General features: G+C 46.3%; 1 protein-coding gene and 1 long non-coding RNA gene across 3 annotated transcripts in view; one reads left to right on the plus strand and one right to left on the minus strand.

The window, feature by feature from the left end:
- Window positions 1-2,014: 2,014 nt before the first annotated feature.
- Gm16677 (predicted gene, 16677) lies at window positions 2,015-9,445 on the minus strand. The gene is made up of 3 exons (NR_045091.1): window positions 9,250-9,445; window positions 4,841-4,910; window positions 2,015-2,269 (listed from the first exon to the last, which is right to left on the minus strand). It is a non-coding gene; the product is annotated as a predicted gene, 16677 (long non-coding RNA).
- A 13-nt stretch (window positions 9,446-9,458) lies between these two features.
- The window catches only part of Entpd4 (ectonucleoside triphosphate diphosphohydrolase 4), a 29,592-nt gene continuing 15,579 nt past the window's right edge, over window positions 9,459-23,471 (plus strand). For both annotated transcript variants that reach the window (NM_026174.3, NM_001360352.1), the window contains exons 1-4: window positions 9,459-9,596; window positions 19,794-19,902; window positions 21,381-21,578; window positions 23,011-23,216. In NM_026174.3, coding sequence (NP_080450.1) covers window positions 19,895-19,902; window positions 21,381-21,578; window positions 23,011-23,216 — 412 coding nt within the window. In that variant the 5' untranslated portion in view covers window positions 9,459-9,596; window positions 19,794-19,894. The remainder of the gene's footprint in view (window positions 9,597-19,793; window positions 19,903-21,380; window positions 21,579-23,010; window positions 23,217-23,471) is intronic.

Here is a 23,471-nt window from a genome sequence, read left to right on the forward strand (position 1 = left end):
CTGATGTTGGATCTTTGAGAGCAACAGAGCCTTTGGTGGTGCTGGTGAGCGTTACCCAGGGGACTAGGGTATCAGAGCAACACTGACAAAGTGTCTTTCAAGCTGACAAGGAATAAGGGACTCGGACAAAGCACTTGAACAGAGTGAAAGTTTATTGAGATAAAAAAATGAGAAACGCTCCTGAGAGTGGGAGGAGTGCCCAGAGACGGCTGCCACTGAGCTGTGTCATCTAGAGACTTGGTATTGGGTTTATGGCAGACACTCAACAAAGACTGAGGTAATTTTATTGAGATTAGTTATTTTTCTGGGTATGTCTGTGGGCTCACACATTCCTTGAACACCCTGTTGGTCCAACCAGGGACATACCATGTGATTTTTTTTCTTTACCCAATCACAGGCATAGTCACATGCTGACTCTCCATTCGTTCTTTTTCTCCCCATTGGCTTTTTTACTGGTCCTTAATTAAAATATGTCCTCCCTTTATTCCTTTTTATATGACCATCTTATAGTTGACTCCTACCCAATACACAGATTTGGCTTTGAGGCCATCTGTCAGCCACCAGGTCACCTCTGCTGGCTCCATTCTCTATACGGTGGGACACAAGTGTCTTTCTTTAGAACTTAGAATGTCTCCTCTGTCCCACCAGGGTTCTCTCCCATTCTCCCTCAGTATGGGATTAGAGTCACGTGGCCACCCTCAGTCCTACAGAAATCCTCCTCAGGTTTTGTCCAGAGAGAGAGAGAGAGAGAGATCTGACTGCTGCTGGTTCTGAAAATGGAGGAAGGGCCATGGACAAAACAAGAAATGCGGAAGCTAAAATTTCCATAACCTCAATTTAATGTTTCCACCAATGTAGTTGAAATTTACCTTGATTTATGGTATTCTATGTTATATGCTGCTTTCCACACTGAAAGATGGAATTTGGGGTAACCTGATTCTGTGTTCCTGGGCCATGGTTACCTGGGCCTCATATTTGGCTGCAGAATAAACTATGTCTGCATCCCCTTTGAGGTGAGAGCTGTGCTTTTGCGTGACAACAACAAGCCCCAACGTTAATATCCATCAAGCGAGATATGCCCCCTGCTCTTATAGGCTGAGGTATGCCATTTTATAACCATAAGATGGAACTGATCTGTTTGGTGACAAGTAAAGGGCTAGCAAGGGAAGTTAGTGTCTTGCTGTTAAAACATCTTAAACCCTCTACTTAACCTTCTCAAGTCGCTTTTCTAGTTATTTGTTAATGTAGTCATTAAATCACCTATCTAGTTAATATAATCTTATTCTATAGATATATCTATGTATAAGTACATAGCTAGACATGGATAATATATAGATAATATATTATGTTACCTAGTTAATATAAGTACTGTAGTAGAAAGCTCAGGCAAGAGCAGGAAGAAACATGAAGCATCTTGCCCCGATCTTGACAGCAGCGCTGAGAGGCAGCAGAGTCACTGGAGAGGAAGCAGGACGACCGTAAGCATTGTTTAGAAACACAACAGACAGCCTGGCAGGTCAGAAGGCCAGCCTCTTCTCCAGCAAGGAGGCAGGAAGCCAGCTGTACACACAGGGCACTTCCCAGATGGGTCAGCTTTGGGAGGCCCCACTAGAGGCTGAACAGATGGTCTCTGGGTATAGGAGAAACTTTTACTCTGTTAAACCTGGCCCAGAAGGATGGCCACACCTGTCCCAGATCTGTCTCCCCAGCTTCTATGAGGTTAACTGAAAGCAGATGTGTTAAACTGGCCCAGTTTTTATGCTGCTATCCAGGAGAAGCCTCAGTTTCCCTGTGTGAAGCTCTGAGGGGCTTCAGTTGTAGTGTCTGTGCTAGGTCAAAAGAAAAGAATCTCAAGGGCACATTGTCAACATTTATGATCTAATTATGAAATCACTTTCATGATAGTACAGACACCAGTGTCACTGGACTTAAGGTTACAGCCTGTGTCACAAGCCAGGTTCAGGCACCTGTCTTAGATAAGTAGATTAATAGATCTAAATTAATAGCAAAAGCAGAAGAGGGAAATTAATTTAATATGAGCACAGTAGGAACAGAGACAGAGAGGCCCAGTAACTTTCCAAGTGCATCTTCAGGGTCCTGACCCAAGGTTACAGTGTAAGTGGAGGACTGGAGTGTTTTTGGCACAGTGGTTTAAAAGTTCCAGGAGATAAGTTTCCTCTCTGGCTGGTCCAGGCTTTAATCTTTCTCTTCTTCCAGAATGAGAGTCCTGGGGAAACTGCAATTTCTTCCAGTCCATTGTTTGAACAGTCTGACGGAGAAACGGAAGCACACAGTGTCTCTTTAGAACATCATCCTCTCTGCCAGCCTGGATCTACCAGGGACATTTAGATAACGATACAATTTATGAGGCTTTTTTTTTTTCTTCAAGGAAGTCTTCCTTGAGAGCTTACACTAGAATGTTCTTCTCAGGCGTTGGGTCTATTAGTGCCCCCTCCCAAGTCCATGTGCACTCAGAGCCTATGAATGTGATCTCATGGGAAGCACTCAGATGCAAAGGGAGATACACTCATAGTGGATCAGAGAGCTAAGCCCCATATGACTAGTGTCTTTATAGGAGGAGGACAAGGTGCAGAGACCAAGCGGCTGCAGACTGTTTAGCTCTAGGGGAATATAGACACCATACTCTCTCCTGCAAAGTCTTGGGGATCATCGGAGAGGAGAGGACTAAAAGAGAGTAAGAGCCAGGGACGGTAGCTACAAGGAAACATCTGGGCATCAGAGTGGCTGCACATATGAACTCACAGTGACTGTGACAACATGAGCAAGACCCATGCAAACTCAAGCCAGACCAAATCCCAGGATGGAGACGTGAGGTGGGCACCGAGTTCAGTCTTTAACAGAGGGGCTACTGGCAATAACTAGCTGCTAGGGAAAAGGGTCAATTTGCTCCAAGATTTGCTCTAAGAATGCAGCACCTAATAAATTGACTCCACTCCAGTGGAAGGCTACTCAGTCAAGACTAAAATTGACCTTGACAAAAGGCAGCAAAAATTGACCTTGACAAAATTGGGTGTGAAAGGAAGGGGGTGGAGCTGAAAAGAGTTGGGTAAAGAAAGGCAAGTATAATCGAGACACATTGTATGATACTTTAAAGTGTGTGTGTCTGTGTGTGTGTGTGTGTGTGTGTGTGTGTGTGTGATACATAAATGTCAAACAAAAGCTAAAAGGTACCTAGAAACACCCAAAATTGTTGTCTACTTTCCATAAACACACACACATCTACTTGCATATGCACTTGAGCCCACATCTACAAACACATACATAAATATACATGTACATATCTACACCCTTAGAGATACCAAGGGCTACTGATGGTCGAAGAGACACAGAAGGATCCTTCCTCTCTTACAATCTTTAGCAAATGCACAGCCACACTGGCTCCTTGATTTAGAACCACAGCCAACAGCACTGGAAGACCATAGTTCTCTGTTGCTTGAAGCTATCCAGTTCAGGGTAAGTGACAGCAACTCAAGACATGAACCCCTATACAGTGTCATCTTTTCACATATTTTCTTCCATCGTTCAAAATAACTGTTACATACGAATTACTGGAAAATAATGTGTTGTATAACAATGCTTACTAGTCTAAACAACTAATAGAGGTTCCCTTAGAAGATTCTATATAGTCCCAAGCAGTTTATCAAATAGATAGTAAGAATTTTAAAGGACAGAGCACTTTGCAGTAGCCTGGTTCTTAAGTAAAGGCATCTCAGTGGTCACCTAGGTCAGTGTTTGAGCGCCAGTTGGCCTTAGGTACGTGGCATGGGATTTTCTACTGTGTAAATTATCCAAACTGTGGAGTTTTTTTTTTTTTTTTAGAAGCAGACTGTCAACAAATAGCACCAAAGTAGGAACCAGAAACACGCATTTTTGAATCCCTGAGTTCTCCTTGCACACGTCTCTCCAGTCTCCCCAGTTTCTAGGTTCCTTGACTGTTAAAGTGATAAGGGATGCGGCAGCTTCTTCTTTAGTTCTAACCGTCTGTGGTTTTATGATTCTATTACAGATGAATAGTTCAAAGTTGGTGCTCTCAGATCCCCATTCATGATTTACATCCTTGGGTCCAACCAGCAGTGGACTGGAAATGTTTCCTATACAGTGCATTAGTAGTAAATGTATACAGACGGTCTTTTTCCTTGTCCTTATCCCCCAATAATGAAGTATAGCAACTATATGAACAGACCTTATATCATAGTAGGTCTTAAAAGCAATTGAGAGGTGAGTTAAAGTATTCATGAGGACTATGCAAATGCTTCTTATACAGGGGACTTCAGCACATATGGATTTTAATAACTGACGAAGTCCCAGAGCTAATGCCCCACAGATCCTCAGGGACAAGTTTTATTTAACCTAAAGCACAAAAGCCTTGGTCACTGCTATGCACAGCAACTCAATCTGCCACTGGCAACAGAAAATGCAATTCAAGGATGCAGACAGGGCATGCTGCTGGGTCCCTGATAGTTTCTACAGAAAGAATTTCAGCGTGAGTCAGAGCGTTCACCGAGTTAGCAGAAAAGGGAGAGCCAGTTGGGGAGACTCACATGCAGGCATCAGGACAGGAATGTACCAAACAGAAGAAATTCCCACGGTTCAGCTAAGTGGAAACAGAAACCAGAACCAGGAGATGGGGGGGGGGAGGGGCCTTTCTTCCTTGTGTCTCTAATTCCTAGCAAGCTATCTATCCTATGTCGAGTCCCTCTTGTGGGACTTGGATACCTTAAACTTCAGGGCTGACCACGGCTGAATATTAGCCTTTCTGAAGTCAGGGTGCTGCACTGGGACACTGACCTTGACCCTCCAGGAGCTGAAAGTCACCTACCTGATGGAAGAGAGGCAGAATGTGAGAAGGTCGGATCTTGAGGAATAGAATGTCGTCACTCCATGGGATTCTGGAAGCAATGGTATAATTTTCTGATACAGTGGACTGTGTAAACAATAAAGTATTTCACAGATTGTTATGCCTACACTCAAGAGCAACAGCCAAAACAAAGGATCTTTTTCCACATCCAGAGCGTGAGAATCATGAATGCTAACCAGTCACTAAGACTAAGAGTTCTTGCTATTCTTGCAGACGAACCAGGTTTAGTCCTCAGAACATACAGTGGCTCACAACTGTCTAGAACTGAAGTTCCAGGGAATCAAGCACCCTCTTCTGACCTGTGTGGGCACCGTGGTGCATGTGACGCACAGACATGCATGCATGCAACACACTCATACACACTAAACAACATTGGTAAAATTACTATTTTGCCTATATGAGTGTTTTGTCTGCAGAAGTGTCTGTGAACCACAACCATGCAGTGAGTGACCTTGGAGGCTGTAAGGGGGCATTAGGTCCCCTGGAACTGTAGCTACAAACAGTTGTGAGCAACCATGTGGGTGCTGGGTGGTCCAAACCCAGGTAGTCTGGAAAAATCAGCTCATGATCTTAACCAGTGAGCCATCACTCCAGCCCAAAATTCAATCTTTAAAGTGGGGGGGGGGGGGTTGGACAAAACAGAGTATTCATAGTTCCAGTTTAACATACCAGTCAAGGGTATAGCAGTGTTCATGAACCAGATTATAAAAAATTTATGTACATACATATGAATGCATATCTATCTGTCTATCTGTTTGCTTGGTTGGTTGAAACAAAGTCTCATATGACCCAGGCTGGCCTTCAACTTGCTATGTAGCCAAGAGGCTAAGCTTGATTCCCCAGTCCTCCTACTTCATCCTCCCTTATGCTAGGATGACAAATGTGATTCACAACACCAAAGATTCCTCCTCCTCCTCCTCCCCCTCTTCCTCCTCTTCCTCCTTCTCTTTCTCTTCTTCTTTCATTTTTTTTGAGACATAGTTTCTCTGTGTAACTCTAGTTGTACTAAAACTCACTCTATAGAACAGGCTAACCTTGAACTCACAGAGACCTACCTACCTCTGCCTCCAGAGTGCTGGGACTAAGGATGTGCACCATCAGCATCCGGCAAGTTTCTCCTTTAGTAGAGACTAATTTCTAAGCCCAGGCTGTGGCTCAGCCTCAAACAGCTGTGGCCCAGCTCCTCCATTGGTAATCACAGAGACAAAGGATATTTCCAGATTTGGGATGACAAATAGACTGCCTGTGACAATAGTTAGCCGACTCCCTTCTCAGGGGAACAAAGACACCATTCCTTTGAAAAAGTATGGAATATTCACCTGACAGTTCAGATGGATCCTTGATGCTGATTGTAATTCAACCACATCACTAAAAGGAAATTGATTCTCTGGTTCCAAATAGATTTGGAGAACTGGAGCCAGACAGGCTGTTCATAATGGTTCTGAGTGGTTTTGTGATAGTAGCCTTGGTCCATGAACAGGTATCTCCAGGATGGACTGGACAATGGACTTTAGGTCACCCTTGAACACAAGGACACTGGGTAAAAACTGTAAGTCCTCCTGCAAAGCTCCCAGCTGTACAACATAGACAGAGATCTGGTTTTCACTAGCAAAATCCTCTAGTTCCCAATTATATTCCTCAAATGGGATTCGTAGATATGACATCTGGGACCACTAAGGACACACAAAAAGCCCTTAATGATCCACCCCAATGGATCTCACTGCTCAACTCAAAAGTTAACTTTCTGTTTGCTGTTTCTTTTCTTTTCTTTTTTCTTTATTTTTCTTTTTGAGTCAGAGTCTCTCTACATAGCCCTGGCTGCCCTAGAACTTAATATGTAGTTCATGATGGCCTTTAACTCACAGATATCCACCTGCCTCTGCCCTCCAAATGTCAAGTGTATGCACCATCACTTAAAATGATGCTGACAGCCATCCTACAAAACTGATTTTGACAGGGTGCAAGGGGAACCTGGGCCATCTTTAATGTGGAATGGTGGGTATGTATATTGCACCTCACAAAACTTACGTACTGAAATTAAAGCAACAACACACTCTGTCTTTTGTTCCAGTGATTGGTTAGCATGATAGCTCTCAAATACCACAGGAAAAATGCAGTGGAAAACGTTCTTCATTTGGGGTCAACAATTAAACTAGCCAATCACAACAACCTGCTCTGTGCTTATTGTCTACACAATCCAGTCTCGCAGACGATGCCATCATTGCAGATTCCCAAAGAATGGTCCTTCTCACGTCCCCTTAGATCCCGCAGGCTAAAACTTTCACACCCACGGAGCTTGCGGCACAAGCATAAGGAGCTGGATTTGATTCTCAGAACTACATAAAATAAGCTGGGTGTAGTGTGCGCATTTGTAATTCTTGAGAAGAGGAAGCAGAGACAGGTAAATTCCTGGGGCTCAGTGGCCAGCCTGGGTAGCTAAGTTAGTGAGTTCCACATTCAGTGAGTGACCCTGCTGATAGATAGACAGACAGACAGACAGGCAGACAGACAGACAGATTGACAGATAGATAGACAGACAGACTAGATGGCATACTGAGAAACAAAAGCCAAGTTTGGCCTCTGGCCTCCACACATACCTGTGGGTACACATTCATCCATGTATACACAGAGAGACAGACAGACAGACAGACAGACAGAGACAGAGATACAGACAAAGACAGAGAGACAGAAAGAAAATTAGAATCCCTGAAGAGGCAGAAGCTACACCCTACGCAAAACACAAAAGCATCAGGTATCATCAACTCTTAAGATTAAAAGATCAGAGTCTTACTAGGCATGGTGGGGCGCACGCCTTTAATCCCAGTACTTGGGAGGCAGAGGCAGGCGGATTTCTGAGTTCCAGGACAGCCTGGTCTACAAAGTGAGTTCCAGGACAGCCAAGGCTACACAGAGAAACCCTGTCTCGAAAAACCAAAAAATAAAAAAATAAAAACTAAAAGATCAAAGTCTTAGAGCAGGGAACTGGTAGGACAGCTAGTTAGAAAGTAAGAGGGACATGAAGCAGGCAGGGTCCCCTTTATCCCCCCCGGCTCTTATGTTTGTCTTTCCTGGAGCCCCAGGAACTTCTTCATAACTAATCCTGCAAAAGAACTGCCCTCCTGTTCCAGAAAATCATCACAGACGAGACTGTTAAAATGGCGGTCCAACCTTCTCGTGACCTATGTACAAAGAACATCCCATTGATCAGGGTTTCTATCTGTAGTAGCACTCTCTTCTCTACTGCAAGCCCATATCAGATACCTTTAAAAAAAGAAAAAAGAATCCCTCTTCAAAGATAGAATTCTGAGGGTAACAAAAAGAAATATACCATCATATGCTTTGCCTAGTATCTACAGTTAGCTGTGTTTGGGGTTGCTTCAAACCCCAAGGTCACATGTGGAGCTCCCTCTGGATGCTGAGGTACACTGCTGTCCTGATGCCTGCCCTTGGGGCTCTTAAATCGAGTCTTGTAAAGTTGATGACTTTGCTTCATTTTGAAATTCTTTTCTGCGGAGGGCATCAAGGACCCAGCAGAATCTGAGTAGCAGCCACATGGCTCTAAGCAGGAAGGCTCCAGTTGCTCTGCCTGCAGTATTGAATTTCTCCCTGAACTGAATGTCAAGTCCAGTTGTGTAATATTACCAGAAAGGGCAGGTGACCCAGGTTGGTGCTAGACCAAGGATTCCGTTTTAAGACGGAAAAGGACTGGCTCTGTGCCCGCATGTTTTACCTAATAAATGGGACTTTATAAAGCTCTAAACATAAAAATATTTTCAGGTGTCTGTTAGGATGGTCCTATCTGTGGTCTAAGCCATGTTCCCAGGTCTTCAATTCTCAAGTACACAGCTCTGCAACTTCAAAATCATTAAATGAGATATGGAGGTGCCTTGAGCTAGGAATACATCATGGGGGTCAGTATGCAGAAGCAAGCATTCTACCCTAATTCTCCTCAAAACCGGGGCACAGGATGGGTGTTTGGCTTGGGAAAGACAAAACACTCACTTACAAAATGCCTTCCCATTTATAAAACAAGAGCAGTTACCTGCAGAATGGAAAAATGCGCACAACTGATTGGGTGAGATGACCGAGTGAATAAAAGCACTTGTCATGCAAGCTTGGGGGTCCGTGTTCAGTCCCTGTAACTTAGAGTGGAAGAAGAGAACCTTCTCCAGAAAATTATCCTTGACATGCCCAGATGCGCAGCACATGCGCCCCACCACCCCTAATTATGCACAAAAGAATGAATGAATGAATGAATGAATGAATGAATGATAGTGTCCTGGACTAAGCCACAAGGCCTAGACCTTGGTAGGCTGTATTGTTTTCTAGAATCCTCCGGAGCATGAAGAAAAGCTAAGCCGCGGTCTCACCATCACCTTGCAGCTTGGGGACAACCAGGCTAGCCAGAAGTGGCCAAGAGCCACGTGGCGCTCGTTCACTCAGCACCGAGGGAGCCTAGCAGGAGTCGGGAGGCTAACCCAGCACTCGGTGCCAATCATCCGGTAGGCCCTGCCCCACGCAGGTCCGTTTTTCCCACCCTCCCCAGCGCGCGCGCTCTCGCCTCCTACGTGCGCGCGCCGGCGCGAGCTGTGACGTGACGTTGGCGGGCGCGCGCCGCGTGGCTCCCGGAAAGGAGCCGAACCTCCGGAAAGCTGGTGGCCGGGATGCGGGGCGCTAGTGGCCGCCCGCCCCCCCGGAGCCGCGGCCCGCCCAGCAGGTGAGGCCCGGGTCCCGAGGGGCGAGGGTAGCGGGAGGTCACGGTCCTGTCCAGCCGTCTCCCCGGGCACCTCCGGGCGCCCCGCTGCAGCCCCGTGACCCGGGTGACAGGTGCTTGTCCCCCGACACCTCGCCCTCTTCGGAGCGTCCTGACCCCATGGCGAGTGTGGGCTGAGGGAGAAGAACTGTTGCTCCCCGGGCTGCATGGCTTATGCCTGCCTTCCGAAATCTGACACCGACGCATGTAGCATCACGTATTTGCTTTGCTCTACGCTTCGGGGAAGTTTCCTGTTAGGTTTCCCCCGTGGAAAAAAATGGAGCTGATCGGGAGATGGTGCACGGTTGTCTTTCTCAACTTGAGTCCTGCGTGGACTCCTCTTAAAGGGACAAGTCTCCCATTCTCAGGAATATAACCCGGGATCTTGCAGGGCACCTCAGACCCCAGCTAGGTGAACACAGGTGCTGAGACCATAAGTCACTAGAAAGCAAAAGAGATGCTTTAGAATTCAAGACCTGCATGGTACACGGTAAACTAGATGTCAGTAACAATCCTAAATTAGACACTCAGTTGGCATTAGGATGCAGGCTTTATAAAGCTTTTTGTGAGAGGAAATTACCTACATGTCCATCCTCAGAGGGGCCTAAGATCTGTATTGTGTTATCTTATGTTTAAGTTGTTTTTATTATCTGGTTTGTTGTTTAACATAGTTGCAAAACTATGCTTATTTTATGTGAGTAGCTAATTTATTTTTTGCTTATCTTAATGTTGATTTACCATCTGTTTTAAAATTTATTATTATTGCATGTGTGGATGATGGGGAGGGGGCGTGTACCTGTGCCACTCCCCCACCCCCCAGGATTGGCGCCCATAGGATGGATAATTTTTTCTGAGGTTTTAGGAAATCAATTCAAATAGTTGTGCTTGTAGCTTTTGCCTGCTGAGCCATCCTGCTGCCCCCGACCACTTGCTTTTGTTGCTCATTGAATTCATGGCTTATATTCTTTTAGCCCTATCAGGAAATGTGTGGTCTGAGACTTTGAGACAAACATGAGAATTGATCTAAGGGTCTATCTTTCCCCTGTAGGTGTTCAGTTTGTTTCAACAAAGCTACATGTGAATCATGAGATTGGAGTGCAGGAAGACATTAGAAAGTATAACAAGTTAAATCTAGGCCTGAAAAGTATTACCCAGTGGCCCTGAAAGGCGTGTCATTGCGCAAACCGGATATGAGGGGGGAACAGCATTATTAAAAGCCAGAGGCCAATATTGGAAGGGCTTGTGTGGAGCAGGCCCACCTTCCAGGACAGAGAGATATTACTGAGAGTGAGGCAAGAGCAGGCTGTTGGTAGTATGTGGGAACAGATGATGGATTGAGTCTCCCACGTGCTGCATGGAGAGGCTGGTATCATTCCACAGGCTTTTCTTTGGTCATACTTTGAAGGTAGCGTTTCATAAAGAGTGTTTACAGTGAAAGCAGAAGCAGCTGCCCACAAGATCCGTCTCGAAGCAGTGTCGTCTGCTGCGGTCATCCTAGAGGCATAGGATGGCTGATGAAGAATTGACAGATCCTGGGGCTGGGGAGTTGGAGTAGCTGGTAAGGTGCTTGCTGGGAAAGCATGGGACCTAAGGTCAGATTCCAGCGCTGGGGGAGCCGGAAGAGGGGGTACTTGGAGCTCATTGGCTAGCCAGACTAGCTAGCTGGTGAGCGGCAGATTCAGTGAGAGACCTTGATTGAGAAAGACGCCTCATGGTGACCTGGCCTACACACACACCCACACACACTCGCGAGCACATGTGTACCTGCACACACCTGAACATACAGACACAAAAGAATTGAGAGGTCGTAATGAATGATGGGATGTTGGTACAGAAGTGAGATCCAAAGCTGAGAACAAGCTAACCATGCTAGCAGGGAATTAGGAAGTTGGTATATTTTACCTAGACTTGGCTTAACTGAGTTTAAGGTTTCAGGGCTTTAATAAGGTAGAGATGTGGATCTGGGACTGGAGGGAAGTCCCGTTCTGTGGGGAGACTGTGGAGCTGGTGTAGGGAAAATGTCGTCGGCATCAGGCCATTCATCGTGGTAGCACATGAATAGCAGGATCCGCTAGGACTTGCTGTTTTACACAGAAGAACTGTGGAGCGTGTGTGCAGCTCCGTGCACTCTTCAGGTTGCTTTGTTGCGTCTTTCACCAATAGCTGAGTCACTGCTGCGCAGCCACCCGTCACCTCAAAGCTTCCTGGCAGACAGTCATTTCTTACGAGCTCTGCCAGTGTTTGCAGTTGTTGAAGGTTCTCCTTTAATCCTCTGATATTTAAATGGTTCCGTTTTGAAACACTCCTCATGTCATCTCAAGTTTTCTAGCTCAGAAGTTCGACTCTCCTAGAGTCTAACCTGTATTCGATTGATTGTCTAAGCATGCTGTGATGGGTACTCTCGATCATTAACTTGATGGCTTAGGGAACACCTCAGACATTAATAAAGCATGCATGCGGCTTTCAGCCGTGTCTGTGTGAGCATGTCCACAGAGGATTGACAGAGCCAGTTAGCCTACCCTGAATGTTGGGTACTACTCCAAGGTACATCAATGGAGTAAAGAGGGTACAGCGAAAGCCAGCTAGGGCTAGCGCAGCATCCTCCTTCTGTCCCCCGTTTTCCTCTGCTTCCTGATCGCCATGGTATGCTGCTCAGCCAGGCCCTCTGAAACCATAAGCTAAAGCAAGACTTTCTACCGTGAAAGGTTTTCTCTCAGGTGCTTATCACAGGGATGAGAAGTCCATCTAACCCAAATCCCATAATACTTGTTTACTGTAGCTGTGTTTTTCACCAAATAAGCCTCGTGGCTAATGTGTATCAGCTTCATGGCTGAAGAGATGGCTTAGCAGTTAAGGGCACTCTCTGACTGCTCTTCCAGAGGACCAGGGTTTACTCTCATGTGCCCACATGGCAGCTCACAACTGCCTTTAACTCTCCTTCCAGGAGATCCAACACCCATACACACACATAATGGGAGAGACTCATCAAGAAATTGCCCCGTGGTCCAGATGGACTCTTTCTTGGTCACTGTCCTGTTGCTGTGAAGAGACACTCTGGCCAAGACAAGTCTTACAAAAGAAAACATATAATTGGCAGGATGGTTACGGTGTCAGAGGTTTAGTCCATTAACATCATGGTGGGAAGCGCGGCAGCCCACATGGTAGATACTAGAGCAGTAGCTCAGAGCTACTTCCTGACCCACAAGCAGAAAGAGAGACTGAGCCTAGCATGGGCTTTTGAAACTTCAAACCCCACCCCATGACATCCTTTCTCCAATAAGGCCACACCTCCTAATCCTTCTCAAATAGTGCCACTCCCTAATGACTCAGTATTCAATTACACGTGCCTATGGGGGCCCATTCTTATCCAAACCACCAGAAGCTTCCTTCCCTTACATTATATTCTGCTAAGGAGGACCCTGCAGCTAGAATCACGAAGGTCCTTGCTCTCTCTGGTAACAGGCCTGCTGCACTTTAGAACTTTGTTTAAAACATGACAGCAGTATTAGGAGTTTGCTCGCCTGAGCTCTGGTGCCAAGAATCCTAGGTGCAGAAACAGGAGTTGGAGTTTACAATTTAAGATCAAGTTACAGTATTGTGCCTTCTTGGCAACGATCAGCCTCACATCTGCTCTGAGTGAAAGTAATACGTAATTTATGGACTGTCCTTTTGTCAAAATTCTGCATGTCTTAAAAGCAAAGTCCTGGGGATGAAGAGATTTAATCACTCAGTGATTAATAGCACTAGCTGCTGTCCCAGGGACCTCACAGCCACTCCAGCTTCAAGGGATTTGATGCCCTCTTCTGACTGCAGGCTCCTTTGCTTGCGCGCACACACACACACACACACACACACACACACACACACACATAAAGAAAAATAAAGGAAATCTTTTTAAAAAGAAAAAGAAAAAGAAAGCCCTACGACCAATACCAAGTGCCATAAAGTTTGCTAGGTATGCCATGATTCTTGGTAAGGTGCATATTAAAAATGTATTTGTCTTTCTTGGCCACACCCAAATTCTTTCCTACCTCCACCTTGGGTATTGGCACCAGCCTTCCTGGGCTCTGAGCTCTCACAGGGGAGAGTCCTAGAATTTGACATTCCCAGTGTTTGCTTTCTTCATCCTTTTCTGGACGATAGTGTTGTTTTTGTGTCCCGTCATATCACATAGTCCTGAGGCATTAATGGCTTTTCTTCTCCCACACCAGTTGGTGTTTAACACTCTCCTTTTCTTTGGTTCTTAGCTCTACTATTGCCCAACAGTCATTGATTATTTTGTGTTCAAATGGCAGTTCCTATGCTGCCTCCTCCTCCTCCTTCTCTTCCTCCTCCTCCTTCTCTTCCTCCTCTTCCTTCTTCCTCCTCCTCCTTCCTCCTCCTCCTTCTCCCTCTTCTTCTTAATTTAGATTATTTTCTTTTATGTCTATGAGTGTTTTCCCTGGCTATGTCTGTACTACATGTATTCCTGGTGCCCACAGGGGTCAGAAGAAGGCAAAAGCATTGGATCCTCTGGAGCTGAAGTTACAAATGGTTGCGAGCCACCCTGTAGGTTGTTGGGACTGGAACCCAGGTCCTCTCTGCAAGGGCAACAGTGCTCTTAGGTGCTGAACCATCATTTCAGCCCTTTTCAGACTAAGTTTTTTAAAGTAATCTTTCTCCATATTTCCAGAAGAGGCGGGGAATCAAATACAGGTAGTTTGTCAAAAGTAATTCTGTGGTTTGTCCTGGTGATGAAATCAGTATATGGGTTTGAAAACTTAAGCCAAGCCTAGGGAAGAAAGTGAAAATGGTCATCTATCTCATTGCCACTCAGATATAAGCGACACCATTAACATTTTATTTATCATTCTCCTCTGGGTGGTGAAGTGTTTTTATTTATACATGGTGGTGCTCTTGCCATGTCAAGTACAGAGTGACAATGGCCTTTAATAGTCATACTGTGTCCTATTGTGTAAGTGTGCCCTCTCCCTCATAAGTCACATTAACTTTCCGTGTGTTTTTATAGCACTACAAGGAACCCAGGGTCTTACACATGCAAGGCATATATTCATCATCTGAGTGACATCCCCAGCCTTACCGTGACATTCGGAACAATGTTTTGCTCTTAAGCACAGTTCTGTGGTGACCATCCTATGCAGGTTTCAGCCAAAATCTACCCTATTGTTTCCCAAGAATAAGTGTTGTGGTCAGTGTTCTGTTGCTGTGAAGAGACATCATGACCACAGCAACTCTTAGAAGGGGAAGTATTTAATTGGGACTTGCTTAGTTTCAGAAGCAGGCAGTCAGACATGGTGCTGGAGAAGGAGCTGAGAGTTCTACACCTGGATCCATAGGTAGCAGGAAGAAGAGCGAACCATTGGGCCTGGCCTGGGCTTCTGAAACCCCAAAGCCCACCCTCAGTGACACTACCTCAAACAAAGCCACACCTACTCTAACAAGGCCATATCTCCAGTTCCTCTCAAGTAACCCCACTCCCTCATGATCAAGCACTCAAATATGTGAGCCTATGGAGGAGGCCATTTGTATTGAAACCACCACAGTAAGTTTCTAGACATATAGAGAGGAGGGCAGGCACATTGAACCTGTCCACATATGTCACTCAAATGCCTCTAGTACACGCTACCCCTCCACCCTCTGGCAGCCTGATGGTTTTCAGGTCCTGTTTTCCTTCGGTTGGTGTGAACACCCTGACCTTGCATCTTTTCTCTTGTTGACTTCAGTTGACCTTGCCTGGTTTGCGTTGGTGCAGTCCTTCTATTACTTCATGTGAGTGTCGTAGAAACAGAGAACGGCGACCTTTTATTTTCAAAGACTTCTTTTATTGCTTTCAATTATGTGTAGGTGTGTATGGGGGTATGTGCATATGAATGTGAGTCCCTTTGGAGGCTCTGGCCATCAGAGAGAGACCCCTGGATCCAGAATTAAAAGACAGGTGAATATTTGGAATTGAAGATGGGTACTCCGGAAGAGCAACCTCGGAGCCACCTCTCCAGCCTCAAGAATGGTTACCTTTTGTCTCACGTATTACAAGTTCCTTTCCCAAGTTATTGTGTTTGAGAAGGGTTTGTTGTTGTTGTAGCATATGGAAGGTTTAAAATTATACATAGTTATATTTTCTTTCTTTTTTCGGTTTGAGACATTGATATCATTTAGAGACAGATCTTAGGTGGTAAAGTCACATACCTTTAATGCCAGCACTCGGGAGGCAGAGGCAGGCGGATTTCTGAGTTCGAGGCCAGCCTGGTCTACAAAGTGAGTAAGTGAGTTCCAGGACAGCCAAGGCTATACAGAGAAACCCTGTCTAGAAAAAAAAAAAAAAAAGAAAGAAAAAAAAAGAGTTAGAGACAGATCTTAATTATTCTAAGGTTATGTCAATATTTGCTTATATTATCTCCTTTCCTTTTCATGGATATTTTAAATTTTTAAATCTCTGCGGCATTGAATTTCTCACTATATTAAAATACTTTAAAAAGAGTTATTTTATAAAAGTATGTTAAAATTTATTATTAAGCATCTATTATATTAAAATATGCTTTTTACATTTTATATGTTTTTTTTGTTTGGTTGGTTAGGTGGTTATTGTTGTTTGTTTGTTTGTTTGTTTGTTTGTTCAAGACGGGGCTTCTCTCTGTATCCTTGGCATGTCTGGAATTTGCTGGCCTCTAACTCAGAGATCTGCCTGCCTCTGCCTCTCAAGTGCTGGGTTTAAAGATGTGCACCAACAACAACTGGCTATGAATTTTTAAAATGTTTTTAATTATATTTATTTATTTGTACAGTGGGGAGGAAGGGGAGAGAATTGTATGTTCCTCTCTACTGGTTATAAATTCTTTTTTTCTTTCCTTTTCTCTTCTTATCTTTGTTTCTTTCCATCCCAATCAGTGCCCACTCTGGTTCCTACCTCAGAGTCCCTCCCCATCCCTCTCCCCTTCTCCTCTGAGAGGGTGGGGCCCCCTGACACGTCAAGTCTCTGCAGGATTAGGCCATCCTCTCCCACTGAGGCCAGACAGGGTGACCCTGTTGGGGAACTGATACTACAGTCAGGCTACAGCCTTAGGGACAGCCCCCACTCCAGCTGTTGGGGACCCACGAGGAGATTGAGCTGCAAGTCTGCTACACATATGTGTAGGGTCCTCAGTCCAGCCCGTGTATGCTCTTTGGTAGGTGGCTCAATCTCTGAGAACTCCAGGCATCCAGGTTAGTTGACTCTGTTAGTCTTCTTATAGAGTTCCCCTTCCAGGCCTTCAATCCTTCTCATACATAAGAATCTCCTACATAAGAGTCTCCAACCTCCATCCAGTGTTTGTCTGTGGGCCTCTGCATCTGTTTCAGTCAGCTGCTGGGTAGAGCCTCTCAGAGGACAGTTATATAAGGCTCCTGTATGTCCTTGGCTAGAGGCAGGAAGAGCTGTGGGGTAGGGATGGTTATAAATTCTTAAGGGTTGAGTTTAAGTCAGATTATCTATTTAGTTCTCCCTACTAATGTAGTTGGCACTGGCCCTTGCCTAGGATGGCCTTGTAAAGAGAAAGTCAACCCAAGTGTAACCCCAGAGCCTCCTGTTGTATTAGAGAGGCTTTGAAAAAGGCTCGTGCTCCCTTGATGCCTAGGGGTGCAGGGATTTCAGCCAGTGGACCCCAGAGGGGTGAGGGCACCCTACAGAGCTGAGGAACCTACCTCTTGCATTTGGTGTGGAGACCTCCTGGGATCCATGACGCTGTCTGAAGAGCTTTTGCTTTGCTGTCCATGCCCCTCACAGACCATGCAGACCCCGTGGAGAGCACTTGCATGAGGCCAATGTGCTGAAGAGTTCTAACAACATTTCATAGTCACAGTTTTGTATTTAATGTCATTGCCATTGTTATTTGTTCTAGTGGGCATAAGCCCAGGGCCTCACTCACGCTAGGCAAGCACTACAACTGTGCCACGTCCTCAGCCTACGTTTTACTTTTATATGAAACCAGTCTAACTTCCCCAGGCTACTCTAGAGCTTGGTCTGTCGCTCCCCGGGACACTGCTCTTGAGTCCTCGTGTCTCATCCCCCCGGATAGCTAGAATGACAAGCCTGTACCACCATGTCTGGCTACAGGGTTTCATTTTAGCTGCTTTAAGTAGCCACACATAGCAGCCAGCTAGCTGCTTTATGAGCCACACCAGGGCTCAGGGGCCTTCTTCTCACTGAGAGAGAAAAGGGACAGAGGTCTCTCTTTGGTTTGAAAAGACTTGTCTAATGTGGAGTTTCTTAGCCTTTACCTTCCCAGAACTCTGACCCTTGTCAGAACCTTTCCCAGAGTTCGGTGGTTTAATGCAACAGTCAGCTATGGGTCCCGTGTTCCTTGCATTTTAGAGAAGGACTCATGGGGCAAGAGAAATGATGACAGCACATGCGCAGTATGTTAGAGGACAGGGATTACCGCGTGAGTGACTCACTTGAATCCCAGCCCCAATCTCTGCCCCATGGCCAAACATCACAGTAGCAAGTCCCTACCACAAGGACATTGGGAGAACAGAGTAACCACAAACATCTGGAGCACGGCCTGAGCGTTGTAAGCACTCATATATGGGTATTTAATAACAAAGTAAATGCTAAGCTAGGTGTGGTGGCACACACCTTTAGAAATGCAGGCAAATCTCTGTGAGTCTGAGGCCAGTCTGCTTTACACAGTGCATACCAGGATGACCAGGGCTGTGTAGAGAGACCTTGTCTCAAAAACACAAAAACAAACAAAAAAAAAAAGAAGTAAATGTAAAATGAGAAAAAAAATAAATAAATCAAGGCTGAGACCTGGATGGAAAGTGGTGTGTGTGCTTACTGACCCCTGAGAAGGTGACGTGGAGTAATGGCTGGAGGTCAGGTGGTCAGCTGTAAGGATTGCACTGAAGCAGAGGGAGCAGGGAGGCTACAGAGCAGAGCGAGAGACTTCTAGAAGGAGGGGTGGGCTGCCAGTGCAGCTGGAATGCTGGGGAAAGAGGAGAGCAGGTGAGGAGGTCAGAGACGAGCAGCTGACCCGAGCCTGCAGGGCTGAGGGCACAGGAAGACTGCAGCATTTGTTTGAAGGGCATGAGGTCCCTGGGAGATTCTGAATCCTGGCTTGATCTGATCTGAGTTCTGGGTGTCAGCCCCGGGGAAAGAGTCCCTGCCTGTGGTGTTGGGAAAGCACCAGAGAGCCCCCGTGGGACTTCAGGGAGAAGGCAGTGCAGGTGAGAGGTGAGAGCCTAGCCTGCAGCAGAGATAAGGAGGAGGTTAGGTTTTAGGTGGACAGGAGTCAGGGAAGGGGTCTGAGAAGTTGGATAGGGAAGGTGGGGAGTCTGGGGATGAGAATCAGGACAAAGGAGAGGGGGTTGGCATTAAATAGATCGGGGAGTGTGGTTTTAGAAACGTGGTTCATGGTCCATGCAGCGTCCAGATGCAGAGACTGGGGATTGACGGTGGATTTGTGCATGACTCAGAGGAGCTGGCTGAAGAAACCAGGTATCTGTGGTATAGGGATGAGCTGAGCTGGAGGCGGTAAGTTCAGAGGGAGGGACTCAGAGCAGGAGCGATGAAGTTAGGAGAGAATGCAGTCTAGGCAGAACGCTGGGGGACTCAAGGACAGACAGCTTTGGGACAGAGCCAAGGAGAGCGGAGAGGCTGACTAGGCTGTGAAAGTGTTGAGAGGCCCCAGGAGGTAAAGACAAGGAGAACTTTGAAACCGTCCTCAGGCTCCAGCAGGTTGGAAGGAGTCCCTGGCTTTGTGAAATGAGGACAGGGGCCAAGGAGGAAAGTAGGCGGGTGAAGGGACTGAAGCACTAAGGCCAGGACACCTTGTAGTGCCCTTTGTACATCAGAGCAAGTGAACAGATGCTTCCGGTTCCCATTGAGTTCATCCTGGGTACCCCCCACCTCGCCACTTTTCAGTGCTACAATCATGTCGTGCCCTGAAATTTTAGGGTTACAGGAATGCCTGCAGTAAGAACGTGAGCCAGGCTCTCAGCATCTCTTGACTGAGGCCTGTATCTCTGGCAGCATGAAATTGGTGTGCACGAATGCTGCTCTAACCCAGTAGTCCCCACATAGGATCACAGTCAGGTGGTGTATGGCTGCGTTTGAGCATCTACTTGATAAGGCCATAGATATTTTATTTGATTGTCCTCTTCTTGATTTTTTTCACACTGAACCAGGGTGGCCCTGACTCCATGAAGGCCCCAGCTCTGATTCTGTCATTGTGGATGACGAGGACTGACTCCCACCATATCGCCTGGACCTTGCTTGCCCTTTCAGTATGGGGAGGTGAGTGGTGGGCTTCATCACTAGCCTGTAAACCCTGAGATTTTGATGCTGAAGAAATGGGTCTTAAGAGAGAAGACAATCGGGCTGGAGAGATGGCTCAGTGGTTAAGAGCACTGACTGCTCTTCTGAAGGCCCTGAGTTCAAATCCCAGCAACCACATGGTGGCTCACAACTATCTGTAATGGGATCTGACGCCCTCTTCTGGAGTGTCTGAAGACAGCTACAGTGAACTCACATATAATAAATAAATAAATCTTTAGGCCAGAGCGAGCGGAGCCAGAGCAAGCCGAGCGACCAGAGCAAGCAGAAGTCCTGAATTCAAATTCCCAGCAAACACGTGAAGGCTCACAACCATCAGTAAAAAGCTACAGTGTACTCATATACATAAAATTAATTAATTAATTAATCTTTAAATATATATATAGAGAGAGAAGACAATCTAACTCCCAAGAGAGAAGGGTTTGAGGTTGTGTTGTACCAGTCTAGAAACATTGGCCCTGCAGAGCCCAGTGGGGCACTTGTCAAGGAAAAAAAGACAAAGGTTAGTGTGGACCGCAGTTTAGGCCTGCACGTTGGCATCTTCGGATGTTATATTAGCACGGGATAGCTGCCTAGAGCCTCTGAAGTGCAGAGGAGGAAGGCACGTGCATGGAGTGTCCTCAGAACCCCTGTGACAGGAAACACAGTGGGCGTGTCCAGGGTTTGGCAGTCTGTCTCCTTCAGTCAGAGGGTTCAGTCCATGAACTACTCCTCACAACAAAGAAGATGGAAACCCTGAAATGGTGAGATGCACCCCACAGGCGGCACCTGCTCACAACTCTACAGTTTGCCTCTCTTTTGTGGCATACATTGGACTCCTTTCTGTTTGTAAAACATGTCTCAGAGGAATCTTTTTAACATCATGAGACTCATCCAAGTTGCCTTATTGACTCCATAAAGGAGATACTATCGAAAGACTGCTTTTCCCATTGCTGGGTCATCTGGGATAAATTTACATTAGAATTGCATGTTAAGAAAATCTCGCTTCTCCTAAGCCGTTGACTCATTAATGCACCATGTTTGGTCCATTAAGCTGCCGCCGTTTATGGGGTCGCTTACAGAATGTCGTTTCTGTATCTTCAGTTCCCCTTTGGGGCCATTATCCTTAAATTGGATTTCATTTTAGATTTATGTGTTTATCTGGCTAAACTTATGAACTGGGATTCCCTTTTGGGAAAAGGCGGGTGTTTTTGTAATACTCTTAAGAAAGGGGGGAGATGTGTGTATATTATAATACAGGAGTATCATAACCAGCAGGGCTTCATTCTCATCAAGTCATTTAATAGTGATGCACTGCATAACCAAACAGCAACCTGCCGCATGCTCAGCAGAGCCACCAGCAGCCAGGAAGCAGGGGGAGAGCATGCTGAACTCTGGTCAGGTGAGGCCAGGTCTCATCCAAGCGTGTTACTTTAAAATCTGTTTCTTTGGAATTTCAGGATTGGCATTTCCTGTCTCTTTCCTGCCTCTTGGCATTTTAGCATCTCTCCAGTGGGCTGTCCTCGAATTCTGAACACCAATTTACGACAAATCGTTGTCATTAGCATCCTGGCTGCAGCTGTCTCCCTTTTATACTTCTCTGTTGTCATAATCCGCAGCAAGTATGGGTGGCTGTCAAAGGACAAGAAATTTCAAAGGTAAGAGATAAATACTTTGTGTTCCAGGAGGAACGTCATACCTTCTGGCTGACTTTGTTCCAGACAGAGCACTGGGTAGCTTACAGAGTTCAAGAGGTGTATTTCTCACAGTTCTAAAATGGTGTTCTCAACCTGTGGTTCATAACCCCTTGGAAAGTCGAATGACCCTTTACAGGGGTCGCCTGAGACCATTGGAAAACATAGATATTTATATTACAGTTCATAACAGTAGTAACATTACAGTATGAAGTAGCAATGAAATAACCCTTATGGTATCACCCCAACATGAAGAACTGCATTGAAGCATCACAGCATGAGCAAGGTTGGGAACCCCTGTTCTAGAAGCTGGGGGCTCCGAGAGCAAAACGCCAGCAGAGTTTGTATCCGGTGAGGGCCTTGTCCCAGTTGCCACAGCAAGAAGGGGTGGGGGTCACTCTGATGTCTCCTTTCTCCCGATCTGTTCACCTCCCAGAGGTAACTCACGGTTAGACTCACAGCAACTGACCATCGGAGGAGAGAACGGTCTCTGGGCCATCATGAGATGGCTGAACAGGCACAGGAACATATGGCTGTAGGAACTGGACCCTGTGCTGACTACCTGTTAACAAATTGGACTGTTCCAGTACCTGACAAATACAGAAGTGTAGGCTTACAGCCGTCCATTGGACTGAGAACAGGTTCCCCAATGAGCTGGAGAAAGGACTCAAGGAGCTGAAGGGGTTTGCAGCCCCATAGGAGGAACGACAATATGAACTAACCAGTACCCCTGAGCTCCCAGGGACTAAACCACCAACCAAAAAGTGCACATGGAGGGACCCATGGCTCCAGCCGCATATGTAGCAGAGGATGGCCTAGTCCGTCATCAATGGGAGGAGAGGCCCTTGGTCCTGTGACGGCTCGATGCCCCAGTGTAGGGGAATGCCAGAGCCATGAAGTGGGAGTGGGTGGGTTGGTGGGGGGGGGGCGAGATAGGGGGACAGGGATTTTGGAGTGGAAACCAGGAAAGGGGATAACATTTGAAATGTAAATAAAGAAAATATGAAATAAAAAAATTTAAATTGGACTGTTGGAAGTGCCTGAGAGCTGTCTGCAGAGTCTGTGTTTAAGAGGCTCCGGGATAGTCAGGGAGCCCCTTTCATGTGTTTTAAGCTGGGTTCTGAGTAAACATTTGCACATTGGAGACAGTCGTGTCTCTGCAGCCTGTGGAGTGTGCTCAGGGGAGGTGAGCGTATACCTGAGTAGGAGGTTCCCAGTGGGCAGGATATTGGTTTGGTCGTCTTTTGACTCATCATCTGGCTTAGAGAGAGTGCCCGCCCGAGAGAGATCGCAGCATGGAGATCACCACTAACATGGTGTTTCTGCAGTGAGCCTTCCCTGTTAGAGCAGGACGATGCTCTGTTTAAATAATAACACTCATGTATTTCTAAACAAGGTACTTGGCCCGAGTCACAGACGTTGAGGCCACAGACACCAACAACCCCAGCGTGAACTATGGCATCGTGGTGGACTGCGGCAGCAGTGGGTCTCGGATATTTGTCTACTGCTGGCCTCGGCACAATGGCAACCCTCACGATCTGCTGGACATCAGACAGATGAGGGACAAAAACCGGAAGCCAGTGGTGATGAAGATTAAGCCCGGTATGGGATAGGAACCGCCGAGGACCGGAACCAGGTTCTGGGCTCCTGTGATTCTGCAATCCCACTCACTGTGATACCTCCCCTCTCGCTCCACACTGCCTAGCCTGCTTCCAGGTTTAAGGCAGGGCCTAACATAACGGCTGGCTTGGTTTCGCTTCCCATTTCCTTATCTTGATCACATATCCACAGCCTGTGTCTTTTCTGTCACCTGTGGTCATCATCACAGTCACCCCATGGTGTGTGCTCACATGCTAA

This window comes from Mus musculus, chromosome 14 (assembly GCF_000001635.26).
Source record: "Mus musculus strain C57BL/6J chromosome 14, GRCm38.p6 C57BL/6J".
Taxonomy (NCBI): domain Eukaryota; kingdom Metazoa; phylum Chordata; class Mammalia; order Rodentia; family Muridae; genus Mus; species Mus musculus.